The 14,285-nt window shown below is 41.5% G+C and overlaps 1 protein-coding gene across 7 annotated transcripts; it reads right to left on the minus strand.

The window, feature by feature from the left end:
- Positions 1-336: 336 nt before the first annotated feature.
- On the minus strand, positions 337-13,825 carry LOC101847752 (LON peptidase N-terminal domain and RING finger protein 3). Of its 7 annotated transcripts, none has more exons than XM_013086105.2 (6): positions 13,450-13,825; positions 13,013-13,062; positions 9,565-9,963; positions 7,621-7,739; positions 6,580-6,891; positions 337-1,643 (listed from the first exon to the last, which is right to left on the minus strand). In XM_013086105.2, the coding sequence occupies exons 3-6, from the start codon at positions 9,888-9,890 to the stop codon at positions 1,324-1,326; spliced, it is 1,077 nt and encodes a 358-aa protein (XP_012941559.1). In that variant the 5' UTR covers positions 9,891-9,963; positions 13,013-13,062; positions 13,450-13,825; the 3' UTR covers positions 337-1,323. The 7 variants fall into 7 exon arrangements, with proteins under 7 accessions (XP_012941559.1, XP_012941560.1, XP_012941558.1 ...); XM_013086106.2 differs by lacking the exon at positions 13,450-13,825 and adding an exon at positions 13,311-13,443; XM_013086104.2 differs by lacking the exon at positions 13,450-13,825 and adding an exon at positions 13,306-13,443.
- Positions 13,826-14,285: the final 460 nt, after the last annotated feature.

The following is a 14,285-nucleotide window of genomic DNA, read 5'->3' on the forward strand; positions in this document are numbered from 1 at the left end:
GAAAACAACAACAAAAACTAAGTGAGTAGGCCAACTGCACAAAGATCTCTAGATCTAGCCTTTTCCAAGTGTAAGAACACTAGCCTCCCTCTCAACAAGCATACACCAACGACATCAAGATAGAGAGCAAAAATAAGCTCACTCACTCACTGACCCATCTTCATCCTCATTTCAACCCGCAGGGAAAAAAAAAAGGGTAGACTAAGGTCTGGAAAGTGGGTGGTTGGCAGGTGCTCTGGTGTGGTTTGTTCCTTCTTTCCTATTAAACATCTATCGTCCTTACCTTTCCTACTTCTTTTCGGTGTTTGCTCTCCTTTTGTAACACCTCTAATCTTCAGCACTTATATGACCTTATTGTATTGCAAGTGCCGTAAAGCTCGTAAAAAAAATTTTTTTAATTCTGGAAAACAAGATGATGAATGTCCCCGAGATGCAAGGACCGAGAAAAGTGAAAGCCATCAGTAGGACAAGATGAAATATGACATGATCAGAAATAAGAAGATCAGGAACACGGTATACACAGTGCACATTGGCAAAACAACACAAACTACAGTTGAATTGTGGCACGGCCAGCCAGACTTTTCTCCTTGGAATAGAGGGGTGTGTGTGCGTGTGTCACAAAAGGTACCATTTTGCCGCAATACGACTGTGATGCGACTCGCAACCTTAAAAAACAAACAAGTTCGATTTTTAGGTATTTACCAAATTTTGTCAAATTCTGTACGTCATGTGCTAGAGTCTATACACTTAGTTTTAGTAGAGGTTTTACGGCGCTCGCAACCGCAGAAGGTCATAAGAGCGCCAGAAGATTAGAGGTGTTCCAAGAGAGTAACAAACATAAAAAAGAAGAAGGAAAGATAAAGACAATAGTTGTTTGATAGGAAAGAAGAAGCAAACCACACCAGAGCACCTGCCAACCACCCACATCTTGTATACACGTATACAAAGGCTTTAAGTGACTGGAACCCACAAAGTAAAACATCAAGGGGAAGACCACGTGGAACCTGGAGAAGAGTCACACAAGCTGATGTACAGAAAAGTGGGAAGACGTGGAATAACACCAAGTGTCTAGCCCAGATAGAAGGGAAAGGTGGAAAGTGTTTGTTCGTGGCCTATATCCTGATCCAGGGTGAGAAAGGCAATGATGATGAATCTGATGATGACAGGCTTTCAGTAGAATGCAAACTCACGATAGTTAAATTCAAACCATTAAATAAAATGTAAACAGCAGAAACGCAGGGAAAGGTCCAGCAAACAACCACAAAAAGTCTGAGAGTTGAATACAAGTCGCTGTAAATGTGATTACAGATCAAAATGTGGATATCAAAGTCTAAGTTTGCGACAAAAGAACATAAAAAAGTCTTTCACGGAAGAAACAGTTCTACGAAAAACGAGAATACAAAGAAGTAAGACCCAAAATAGACAAACCACTATCCTTAAAATATTATCACTGTTCAGGAAATCAAAAGCAGGGCGCCTTGGTAGACGGACACCAGCTCTGCCTCGACCTCTGCGCAGTGAGAAATTTGTCTTTTGCCTGGTCGCATTTGGCAATCGAAGCCGACATTTGTACAGTGGTGTTACAATTGCCAGACGATCGCTGTATGTCTTAGGGTACTTCGTTTTGAGAGAACTGGTCAGTTCTGTGAAGGAAACACAAACCAAAAGAACATTAGCGCCCGCTATATAAGCTACATACAACCAACTGAAGATTGGGCTTTTGTGCTCGCGCTCACAACCGGAAAGTTGAGGGTTTGAATCCTCTCATGTCAAGAGACCAACGTTGTGTGCGTAGGAAAGGCAGTGTGTGTCAGCAGCATCACACAATAAAAAGACACAGGGTGACGACAAGCAATAGTAAGTTATACGTAAACTTACACATATATATATGGCTTTAGGCAGAACACATGTGGCTTTAAGCAGAACACATATGGTACTCATGATTAAATTCAAACCAATGAAAAAAACCCAAAAAATTGCAAACAAAAACATCCAGGAAAAGATCCTACGGGCAAGTAAAAATTGTCTGAGAATACAAATCCCTGGAAATGTGCTTGCAGATCAAAATGCAAACATGTAAGTCAAGTGTGCGACAAAGGAAGGTAAAAAAGCTTTTCACGGCTGAAAAAACACCAAGAGAGAAATAAAAATAGAACAAGCAAAGACAGGAACCAAACTCAACACTACACCCATAATACTGTCATCAATCAAGAAAGGAAAATCTGGCGCTCTTCTCAATCGAAGAGCATCTCTTTGTCTGCCTCTGTGTGGCGAGAAAGTTGTCATTTGTCTGGTCGCATTAGGCAATCTAAGCCGACATTTGTACAGTGGGTTGACTATGGCCAGACGGTCACTGTATGTCTTAGGGTACTTCGTTTTGAGAGAACTGGTCAGTTCTGTGAAGGAAACACAAACCAAAAGAACATTAGCGCCCGCTATATAAGCTACATACAACCAACTGAAGATTGGGCTGCTGTGCTCGCGCTCACAACCGGAAAGTTGAGGGTTTGAATCGCGTCATGGGCCTGACATTGTGTGCTTGGGAAAGGCAGTGTCACACAACAAAAAGACACAGGGTGACAAAAAGCTATAGCAAGATATTATATATATATATACACGTACACATATAAGGCTTTAGGCAGAACACATACGGTACTCATGATTCAATTCGAACCAATAAAAAAAAATATGCAAACAACAAAAAGAACCAGGAAAAGATCCTATGAGAAAGTAAAAACCGCCTGAGAATACAAATCCCTGCAAATGTGATTGCAGATCAAAATGCAAACTAACACCTAAGTCAAGTGTGCAACAAATGAAGGTAAAAAAACTTTTCACGGGTGAAAAATCATCATCAAGAGAGAAATAAAAATACAGAAAGTAAAGATACAAACAAAACTAAACACTAAGCCCATAATGCTGTCATCAAACAAGAAAGCAAAATCTGGCGGTCTTCTCAACGGGACAGCAACTCTCCGTACACCTCTGTGTGGCGAGAAATTTGTCTCTCGTCTGGTCGCATTAGGCAATCTAAGCTGACATTTGTACAGTGGTGTGATTATTGCCAGTCGATCACTGTATTTCTGAGGGTACTTCATTTTGAGAGCACTAGTCAGTTCTGAGGAGGAAGAAAAAACAGGCAAACCAAAAGAACATTAGTACACACTATATATAACCCACAGCCAACAGAAGATTAGTCCGTCGTGCTCGCAACCCAAAGATTGTGGGTTTGAATCCCGTCAAGGGCCTGACGTTGTGTGCTTGGGAAAGGCAGTGGCAGCAGCACCACACAACAAAAAGATACAGGGTGACAACAAGCAACAGTAAGATATACAGTAGACCACGGCTATAGCGGGACATTTTGTTCCAGAAGAAAAATCCCGCTGTAAGCGAGTTCCCGCTATAGGAATGCAAAGGGGAAATTACCACAAATTTTCTTAAAATCCACACAAATACCTCCCTTCCATATCAATAGAATTTGTGCTTTTGATTAGTCTTTCATTTCTTGTCAACGCCGTTGATCATCTCGGCTTTCAATTCCAGAGAGAAGCATTTCCTTTTGTTTCTGTTGGAAGCCATCTTTTCCTCTGTCTTGTTGTTTGTGCTGTCTGTCGTACCGGAAGGACAATTGTAGAACTAACGAAGTGGATGCGTGCGTAAGCCTATGAGCACCAACGATCTCAATTCAATGAATCAGGAATCACCCGCTACACACTCTCCTCTTCTTTTACTTTTAGCCCTAGCCTAGGCCTAGGGCTATGGCCTATACACTCTCATACTGAGCCTCTAAGCTACGGCACATCACTTTTGGAGTGGCTCGCGTAACGCATCTCTCCTCACCAGCTCTCTCTGCCTCCTGCCCCACCTCACCCATCACTGGACTGGCCATTCACAATCCCGCACCGCTGACTGCCTGTTTGGATCCCGCCTACAGCCCCCCCAACCCCCTTCCCCTCGGCTGGAGCTCGCTCCATCTCACACGCTGTATCCGAGTTTGGCCCTTTCCTTGCCCCAATAAACCCGAGCACAGGTAATTGAGTTTAAATAGAGAAAAAAAAAGGGGGATTCCAGTAAGATCCCGCAGTAGTTGTTTTCTACTGTATATATATACACTTACAGATATGGCTTTAGGCAGAACACATATGGTACTCATGATTCAATTCGAAACAATGAAAAAAAAAATGCCAACAACAAAAACATCCAGGAAAAGGTCCCATGAGCAAGCAAAAACCTACTAAGAATACAAATTTCCCGCCAATGTTTTTTGTTTTTGTAAAGTGTTTTACGGCGCTCGCAACTGCATAGGTCATATGAGCGCGCGGGACACACCTAATATTTTCAGTTGGTAGGAAATTTTTGAATTTTGCCCGGGTGGCGGCCGAAGCCTACTCTTATCGATTTTAGACCACCAAGGGATCTTTAACGTGCGCAACTTGCACACGAGCCCTCCGAGATTTTTCGCCCTTGTCCGAGAAGGCTAGGTGTAGATCTTTTCTACCAGAAGATCAGGGGTGTGGCAGAAAGACAGCAGTAAGGAGGAGCCAAGGAGTAGCAGTAGAAAGGCTGCAGAAAGAGTCAGGAGCCCAGAGGAGGGAGGGGCAAAGGAGGTGAGGGGGTGGGGGCAGAAAGTGGAAATGAAAGCAGACAACAGAACATTGCTAGAGAGAAGGAAAGGAGGTGAAAGGAGACAATTTTAGAGAAGAAAATTTTTCGGTCGCTACCCGGATTCGAACCCGGGACCTTTGAATGAGAGGCCAACACCTTAACCTCTAGGTCACGAGAGCCCCCTCCCGCCAATGTGATTGCAGAACAAAATGCTGACTCTATTACATAAGTGCATGACAAACAAACCTAAATAAGCCCCTCGTGCCAGCAAAAATAGCAAAAACAATGAAAGTGTAAATAAAATACACAGAGATAAAACTAATCACTATTCTAACATTACTGTCATCATTCATGAAATCAAAAGCAGGCTCTTGTCTCAATCGGACAAAAGCGCTGCGCTGTGAGAAATATGTCTGTTGCCAGGTCGCATTTGGCAATCTAATAAGCTGGTGTTCGAACACCGGTTTTATTATCGCCTGTCGATCTCTGTATAGTTTAGGATACTTCATTTTGAGAACACTGGTCAATTCTGTGAAATAAAAAAAAAAAAGAAAAAAAAAAAAAAAAAAGAAGATATTTAACAAAGCAAAAGAACCAAAGTACCAAGTATAACCTACAACGGAACATTGGGCTGTTCCAATCCTAACCTAAATGTTGTGGGTTCAAACCCCATTGGGGGCTTGGTGTGTTCACGGAAAAGGCGATTTACACAAATTTTCCTCTTCAGCCAGGTGTGAAAGGGCACCCTGCTATAGACAGCAAATGATCTTATGAGTCTGCAATTGTTTGAAAGCACTTACTCAGCTGCTTGCACTGTATGCTTCCCGAGAATGTTTCAGAGTGTTACAGGGCAGCTATGGTCTTAATCTAAACTGATAAGTGTATAGAGATTGCTACTGAGCTGGTAAATGCCAACACCCCCTGCTATCTACTATTGTGGGACAATTTGCACAAGAAGAAGCCCCCCCCCCCAAACCAAATGCTCTTTATCATCGATGAAAATGGTGTAGGTTCTATGCCCCTATTGACAATTGTCAGTTTGAAGGACCGAGCCAAATGGGAAATTGGTGTATACATTATTATGTGAGGCAGCATGGTGAAATCAGACGTTCGTCAAAATAATTCAGTCAAAGAAACAAGCATTTTTCTGGCCTTTAGGCAAAATTTTCATCAAATTTTCTTTTTTGTTTTTTGGCCTCAATATTTTTTTATGACCGCTTAAAAACATATGTGTAAAAAAAAAAAAAATCGTTGATCAAAGGCACAAAAAATGTAAATTTTGCAGTTTCCAAGCTTTGGAAGCTACCAAACTTTGACACTCATTTCCTCGCTTATTTTACATCTTGACACCAAGTGACCCCCACCTCATTCAGTCGCAAATATCTCCCCTTCTGTTCAAGACAAAATGGGTATTTCATTTTCACCAAAAGCAAGACATAATATGAAAGTTGAAAACGCTTTAAGATGATACCAATAACTCCATATATGCCTAAAAATCGACGAGCGCCTGTGTGGCACGATGTGGGGGAATCAAGCGGTTGTCACTTTTTGGGCATATGGGGTTATTTGTATCACCTTAAAGCCTGTTCATATGCCTTGCTTTTGGTGGTACAAATATCCATCTATGTTAAACAGAAGTTGAGATATTTGCAATTGAAGGAGGTGAGGGTCATCTGGTCTCAGAGGTAAAATTAGCGAGAAAATGGCTGCCAAAGTTTGCTAACTTCCACAGCATGAGAGTCCTTGAGAACTAAAAATTTACATTTTTTTATGCCTTTAATCAATGTTTTTCAGTAAAATCCACACAGAAATGTGTTTTTGAATGAACGTAAAAGGTGTTGAGTCAATAAAAGAAAATTGGAACAAAACTGACAGACAGCCAGAAAAACACCAGTTTCTTTGATTTCAATATTTTGAGGAGCGCATGATCTTACCACGCTGCCTCCCATTTATCATCATCATTATTATCATTACCTTTCTCAAACACACAGTGGCTGATGGTGGCGCGGCACATGGGGCAAGGGGTGGTCGCCGACCTTACGTGTAGCTGCAGCCGCCCCAGACAGACTTTACAGAAGGTGTGCGTGCAGGGCACCACCTTGTGCGGGTCGATCAAAATCTCGTAACATATGGCGCACAGATCGTTGTCATCCAGCTCCGGTTCCTCCCTTTCCGAATCATCCTCAGCGGCGGTGGCGTCGGTCTGCTCGCTCTTCGTCCTAGCACACCGAGTTTTCCTTTTCTCAGGTTTCCTTCTAAGCAGAAGACTGCCGTCCATCGCCAAATCTGAAACACAATAATACTGCTGCATCAGAACTTTAGACATATAAATATGAGTCATTCTTCTAACAGATCTGTTGAATTAAAAGCTTTGCAACAGCCCTGTAATAGTTGTCCCTTCAGGGCAGTGCTGCTGACTGAAGTTGTCTTTAGGCCATTCCCAAAAGGGGGATAAAAACATGTTCTTACGCAGGCGCAGTAAAATTGTACATGGGCAGACTTCTCAATGTCATGTACTTGATGCACATACACTGTACCGGAACAACATAAGGACATAAGGGGAACTGTTGCTTTTTCTTTCCTCATCCTCACTATCTTCATTTCCTCTACTTCTTTTCTACGTTTATTGCTCTTTTGTGGACTGTTATTTCCGGGGTGCCTTGATAGTCGAGGCAGACTTTGTGCTGTTGAGGCTAGAGGGGTGAGCAGAGAGAGTCTGATTCCCCGTTTGGACTTCCTTGTCGACATCCACCCCTTGGCGCTCATTTGACCTTCTGCAGTTGCGAGCGCCTCAAAAACCTTACAACAAAAAAAGCCCTGCTGTATGCATAAAAATCAATCTTTTTGCTTTTTTTAAACTGCGTGAACTTTTCTTAGGTTTTCTAAAATGAGTTGGATAAGTGGCAGCAAAACTGAATAGACACAGTGATACTAGAACTGGAATGTTGGCACCTTTCTTTCTTTATTAAAATAGTTTTAATGATATCAAAAATACATAAACGGAAAAAAACAAACCTGCAGTACTATGCTCCTCTTCCAAAGAAAGACGCCTTTTTCGTTTCTTCTTTTTTCTGTCTTTGCGAGAGCACAGGTCCTCATGAGCAAGAGGTTGAACCGGAAGAAATGTGTTTGTCCTTGGAGGAAAAAAATGAAAAGAATGTGTAAGCAAGTTATACAAAAAGATGGAATCACTACCTTCATGTTGAGATTTTAGTTTCCGTCTTTTAAAAACATGAAAACATGCTACTTGTTGTATTGCTCACTTAAGAGTTTACAAAAATTAATAAGATGCATGAAAAAAAAAGTTGTTGGCCGATGCCACAGGAAATAATAGTTTGGTATGACAGAATACAATTTACTCTCACTTCTCTACCCAAAATAAAATTACAATCAAAGGCTTTTCACAACAGGCTATAAAAAAGTGAACATAATAAACATATAGAACATATGGGCATCACTAAATATAACTTAACCGTGTTGCAAGTACTGTAAAACTCTTACTGAAGGCAGAATATCTTTCAGATTTATCAACCTATATATTCCAAAGATTCCATCGAACCAATCTTATACGGGTGCGAAGCATGGACAATCAACAGACAGTTGGAAAGAACAATTGAGGCGACATAGTTGTGGTTCATAAGATGCATGCTGCGTATCCCATGGACAGCTAGAAAAACAAACGAAGAAGTCTTGGTTGAAGCAAATTGCAGACGACAGCTAATGACAAATATACGAAAGCGACAGGCAAAGTGCTTTGGACACACATTACGGAAAGAAATTGTAACAGTAGCTAAGTTTGATGAAAAGAGAAGCAGAGGCAGACAGATCGAAAAAGATACTGGACAGGTTGACAACATGGCTGGGAACAGCAAGAACGACAAACACCATCGTTGCAACGCAAGACAGAGTGAAGTGGAGGTCCATGATCACTCACGCCAGTCGGCAAGGCACCAGATGATGATGATGGTATTCAAAAGACCTGACCTCATGCCACCACTCGCACCTCTCATGAGGGCAATATGGACAGGCTGTCGTAGGGATCTACAACTTTTGGAAATGAGACTCAAGGCCCAAACCTCCGAGTTAACAATTTTAGGGAAAGATGACTTCGGTTGAAAGTGCTAGAGATTCGAAAAGTTACTAAGGAGTAACAGACACAAAGAAAGTATGAGAGAAAAGGATGATAGGTGTTTGATAAATAAAAAGGGAGCAGACCACATTAATGCATCCGCCAACCACCCACTGGAAAATGGCAGCACCTTAACACTTTGCAGTCACACAGCCAGCAGTACAAAATACCCCATCTGGTCAACCATCCAGGTGAGTAGTCACTGCAACGGACTTCTCGGGCCAGGCGCAGTTGACCAGAACGGATAATCTTCACAGGCACATTATTGCACCAAGTGACCTCAAAGTGTTTAATACGTGATAACATATGAGACAAAACATGATATCAATCACATTGATTAGTTGTAGTCTTCCTCAATCTATGACTTGATGGCTAAACCATGGGGTGTCACTCTTCACAGAAAGGGATTATCATGACTACCAATCAGCCTATGTGCGTTTTAGTAATCAACAGATTTACAAATAGTAATCTGGCTAATAAATTTGTATTATTATGGCTATGTATTGTCTTTTTCTTCTTCCAGGAATGTAATGTAAAAGTATTATGAACTGCCGAAAAAGGCTCTCATCAAGTTTGAAGAAAAGGGCATATCTATGAGACAGGGGGAAGAGAGAGAGGGGGAAGAGCGAGAGAGAGAGAGAGAGAGAGAGAGAGAGAGAGAGAGAGAGAGAGAGAGAGAGAGAGAGAGAGAGAGAGAGAGAGAGAGAGAGAGACAGAGTAAGACTGTCCCAATGTCATGGAGTGAACTGCAAGGACATTGTGATGTGGACAGACCGCAAGAGTCAAGGACACAGGTGCGGCAGATTAACGATCTAGCCAAGTCCACTTACCCAAACGTATTGTGCGTTGCAGCCTGAGTCTTCCTCTTGGAATGTGAGGGCCTACGAACAGACTCCTCCTGTGGTAAATTGCCAATGGGCCGATATATATTTAGAAGATGTTGGCACTCTGGATCAAGTTCAAGTAGTTCAACTAAACCTTCACTGGTTTGTCTTGACTTATTGGAACTTGATGCAGCCTCACCGTGGCCACGAACTTCAACTGTTTTGTGACCCGAGTTACATTTTTTCCTCTTTTCTTTTTTTAACCTACGGTACCCCTTCCTGGACGGTACACAGCTGTCCTGTGGTAAACGATGAGGATGTGAAGTGTCCATTGTCCCTTTGAGTCAAAAATTTTGCAGCCTGGAATTCTCAACATTCAACATGCAGGTCGAAGTTTACAGCAGGCTGAAAGTAAACAGAGAGACATCATTGATGGTCACAACCAAAAGTGCATAGAGTAGGCATGCCTCAAATTAGTACTGTTAAAATCGTCCAAGACAGCCACCCATCGTCGAGGAGAAAAGCGGTTGCTTTAAACATGTGGAGCACTTGAACAGGAGTGTGTTTCATAATGTGGAATAAAAATGCTAAGGAGGAAGCAGGAAGTGTTCCTTTGTCCAGGTGATTGTCTTGGACAGGTTGCAGTTAGAGCAATTCTGACTGTATTTAACTGTATCCCCCCCCCCCCACTTTCCCTAATCTATTATATAATACAAAGAAGCAATCACAGTCAGCTTCTGTACAATGAGGAAAAATTTCCTTCTGGGAAGGTAAAATATCACCTGATCTTATATTTTATTCAGTTCATTCATCATATATCAGATTTATCAGAGATGACCAGCCACTTGCTGACTGAGCAGCATGGTTGAAAACAGAGAGTTTCTAAAAAATTATTTTATCAGCACAGAGGGTCGACGTTCATATTGTCACTATCGTGATGATGTGAAAGGAAGAGAAACCGCCTGAACCAAACCAAAAACCACTTCATGGTCCAGTCTAGCAAGCACTTTTTGTGCATGTTTGAAGGAAGTGGAGTAGAGGATACCTATGCAGACAATGAGCTCGTCAATCTTTTTATCTTTATAGCCAGTGCTCCCTTTGCCATCTCTAAGAGGCAAAAATTTTTGATCCACCCGCCTATTTTACGTGTGTTTCCAAACCGAGCATAAAATAACACAATGCGTTCCATTGAACTCCGAACGTTCGGAGAAATAGTGCCGATCTTTATTTCTCCGAACGGTTTCCGGCTTCCGGTCTCGTGATTTTTTGCCTATTTATTGCGAGAGTTCGGCGCCAACTTTCATTCTGCCTCTGGTCTGGGAAGGAACACCGCATGGCAAGCCCGCCTACAGACAACCTTCAGTAACACCCACCACACACCCACCACCATCATGCACATGTACACACACTAACTAAACATGACCAGTGGGCAACTTTTGAACGTATGACGAGCTGAGCTGTGGATGGAGAGACAGTGTGAGTGAAAGAGCGGGTGAAAGGAAGAATGTGCGAGTGTATCCACAGGTGACAGCAACTACAAGACGACACCGACCCCCCCCCCCCCTCCTGGCCTGGTCCACAGCTCACGAACGAAAGGAATGCAGCTCAGGCAGTGTTTTGCCTAGATATTGTTGTCCATGGTTCGCAGGGTGCAAGGGAATGAGTGAGGTTTTCTTTGTGTGTGTCTGGAGGGAGGGGGTGGGGTGTGAAAGTCATACGGACGGGGATGAGCCGCGGGAGAGAACACGGAAATTGAATGAATGAGTGAAACTGAAAGAGATGAACGACTCTTGAGCCCTGGAGTGAATGGATCCTGTGTTTCTATTTTTGTATACTTTGAACTGTTACTGAATAAAGGCTGAAATAAAGCCCGAAAAACAAACACACACACGCTCCTCACTCTCCACTTACTACTACACACAGACACACTCACACACGCACATACATACATACATACACACACACAGGGGCAAATTTTGGGTCTATATATCTATTTCAATTTTCAAGAGCAATTCTAGAGATTTTTAGATGAGTGTAAAAACGTGAAAAAGAAAGGTTTCACAACAGAAAGAAATCAAAATTAGAACAGCCCACAAACAACAACAAACATTAACAAATAAGGGCGTGTGTCCACCTGTCCGAAGAAGATTGGCTGTTTTAACATTACATGTAAATTGTGGAATCACACACATTAAGGGGCTTGCCAGTGTCAGTACATTGGTCGCAGCAGTGACAAACGCAGATATGCCAGTTCTATGTGTCGTTATCAATAACCCTCCGTAGATCTAGATCTAGATCTAGACAGCACACGAGTGAACACAACACATTACGTTTAAGAGCAGCACTTTTCATAGGCAACACGTCATATCTGTAGCGAAAAACTGTTTGGAATTGTAGCATTTCTTTATATAAATATTTACTGCGGACATTTTTTTGGACCGATTGAACCATATTGTATACGAACAATCTTTGGTAGGCCTATACTATATTTATAGATCTATATATAATATCCGAAATTTGCGGGAAAGGATGATATTTCACAGTGTTCGGAGAAATAGTGCCCAGCTTTATTTTCCCGAACGTTCGGAGAAATAGTGCCCAGCTTTATTTTCCCGAACGTTCGGAGAAATAGTGCCGGCCTTATTTTTATTTGTCCATCCCTCTATAAACCAGAGTAACCTTGAGTGCCTTGACGGCAACAGTGTGTATATCTTTGTCTCCTCTGTCCACAGCCCTATCTACCATGTGGGGCCTTTGTTCTTGCAAAAATGAGGAGAGCTATGAATATTCATTATGATACTACGAAATCTAGAATCTAAATAGATGCTCTTAAACCGGAGCTTATTTGTTGTCGTTTAAAGTTTTATATAAAAAAACAAAAATTAACCCAGCCCATCATCAAAAGAGTTGTTGACAACTTTGATTCTGAAATACAGAAATTCTGCTCACCCAGATCGTCTTTTACTCTCCACAGGACAGAAGCTGATCCCATCACAAAATGTCACACTTTAAAAAGTATGAACTGTTTTGTTAATCTCCTTTAAAACCAGATTTAGCCTTTACTTTAGTATTCACCAGTATTTTGGCCACAAAACGTAATCAACTTATCAGACTTATGGGAGGATTATAGGTATATATAATGTGTGTGACTAAACTCAGAAACTGGAACACATGGTGGCCATGGGTGACAAAACTGAAACCCGTGACTGATGACAATGACATGCCCCCATGCCTTTATTTGGGCCTAGAAATACTAGAATCTAAGAACCTAGGCCCTACTCTTGACAGTTCATCAGACCACTTTAGACTTTGTGTCTAGCAAGTAAATTCAATTTTAACATAACATAATATTAAATTAGATTCAAACAAATGTCATATAATCTGGATGTCTTTGCTGACATGCGTCACAATCAATCACATCGTCACAAAGTTACAAATAATAATTTCATCATACCATGCCGTCCACGCCATCGCCTCAAGGCAGTCAAGGTCCTTCCCTTGTACCTGTACAGACGCAAGTAAATAAAATCACAGAAAATCTCTCCAATGCTTATAATTTCTGTTGTTTCTAAACTATTTGTATTTCCGAAGTAATAAGGCACTTCATAATAAAAAATTTCTTTTTCAATTAAGAATTTGATAAAGATTTAAAAGGCTAGCTCTAGATCAAGTTAAATTAATGAAATTAACTTTCCACGTGCCTGACCTGACCTACATAAACAATAACAATAACAAAGAAACACATACCAAACCTCTCACAATGGAAGTCTGTGCAGCTCCGACTTCGAGGGAAACCAATTTTAATTAAACAATGTCACTAAAACGTAAAAAAACCCAACAAAAATACAAAAACTATTTGGAGACGTGGTCATTCACGCACGCCAAACTTACACTGACTCACAGAGTGAAGTTGACCAACACTTGTCGAAGACGCCGAGTCGATAGTCAATCGATGAAACGGGGCCAAAGGTTGCGTGGTACGATAGCCAATAATAGCGATTAGTCTTTTTGTTGTTGCCTGGTTGGTCCAGTCGTTACGAGGTTGCCAGTTCCATTTAGATCTACGTGCTATAAACTTGAACCGAGTGGTATTCTTGGGATCCCGTGCATACATGATACTGCACTAGATCTATATAAAATAAATGTTTTCGTGCGATCTATAATGCAAAATCATTAGTTTGCTCATTTTTGAAGAAATGGTGTATATCTCTTACCCCTACCCCATTTGTGCTACCACAAATGATCTATGAACAAATTCTTCTTTTTTCTGAATGAAACCTAAACTTGGAGAACAGTTGAAAAATTGTAAATTCTTTTTGGATCTAATCTAAACAAACGAACCGATGATACACATTGAGCTTAGAGGTTCCAACGTCCCTAATAAAGAACTATTTTGAGTATGTCAGTCAAGCTGGCAGCAGGCAATCCTGTGATTTTTCCAGAAAATCTATAAAAACCTGTCATTGAATGGCGGGATCCGCGAACTGCGCACTGTGCACTTCCAAAGTGAAAGTAGGTTTTGGTGGCAAACGACAGAAGTTATCCCTACTTTTTAAACTCTCTTGTTTACCGGTTTCAGGTATTTAAGCAAACGTATAGAATAGTGTTGCCCGATTGAAATGGAATGAATACACTTGCAGAGACAATAAGGATGCATGCAGGGTCGTTAGGCCTGACCAGTGCCAGAGGCAGCTCCTTGTTGTGACCCTAGAGGAGTGGAGTGGCTA

This window comes from Aplysia californica, unplaced genomic scaffold (genome assembly GCF_000002075.1).
Source record: "Aplysia californica isolate F4 #8 unplaced genomic scaffold, AplCal3.0 scaffold00436, whole genome shotgun sequence".
Taxonomy (NCBI): Eukaryota; Metazoa; Mollusca; class Gastropoda; order Aplysiida; family Aplysiidae; genus Aplysia; species Aplysia californica.

Bases quoted from the DNA above. Each gene is read 5' to 3' on its own strand.
- LOC101847752 (XM_013086105.2), bottom strand. From the start codon at position 9,890: ATGGACACTTCACATCCTCATCGTTTACCACAGGACAGCTGTGTACCG. The intron at 6,892-7,620 runs GTTTGTTTTTTT...ATTGTGTTTCAG, and splicing joins AGAGGAGCATAGTACTGCAG to ATTTGGCGATGGACGGCAGT. The intron at 1,644-6,579 runs GTAATGATAATA...TTTCCTTCACAG, and splicing joins CCACTGTGTGTTTGAGAAAG to AACTGACCAGTTCTCTCAAA.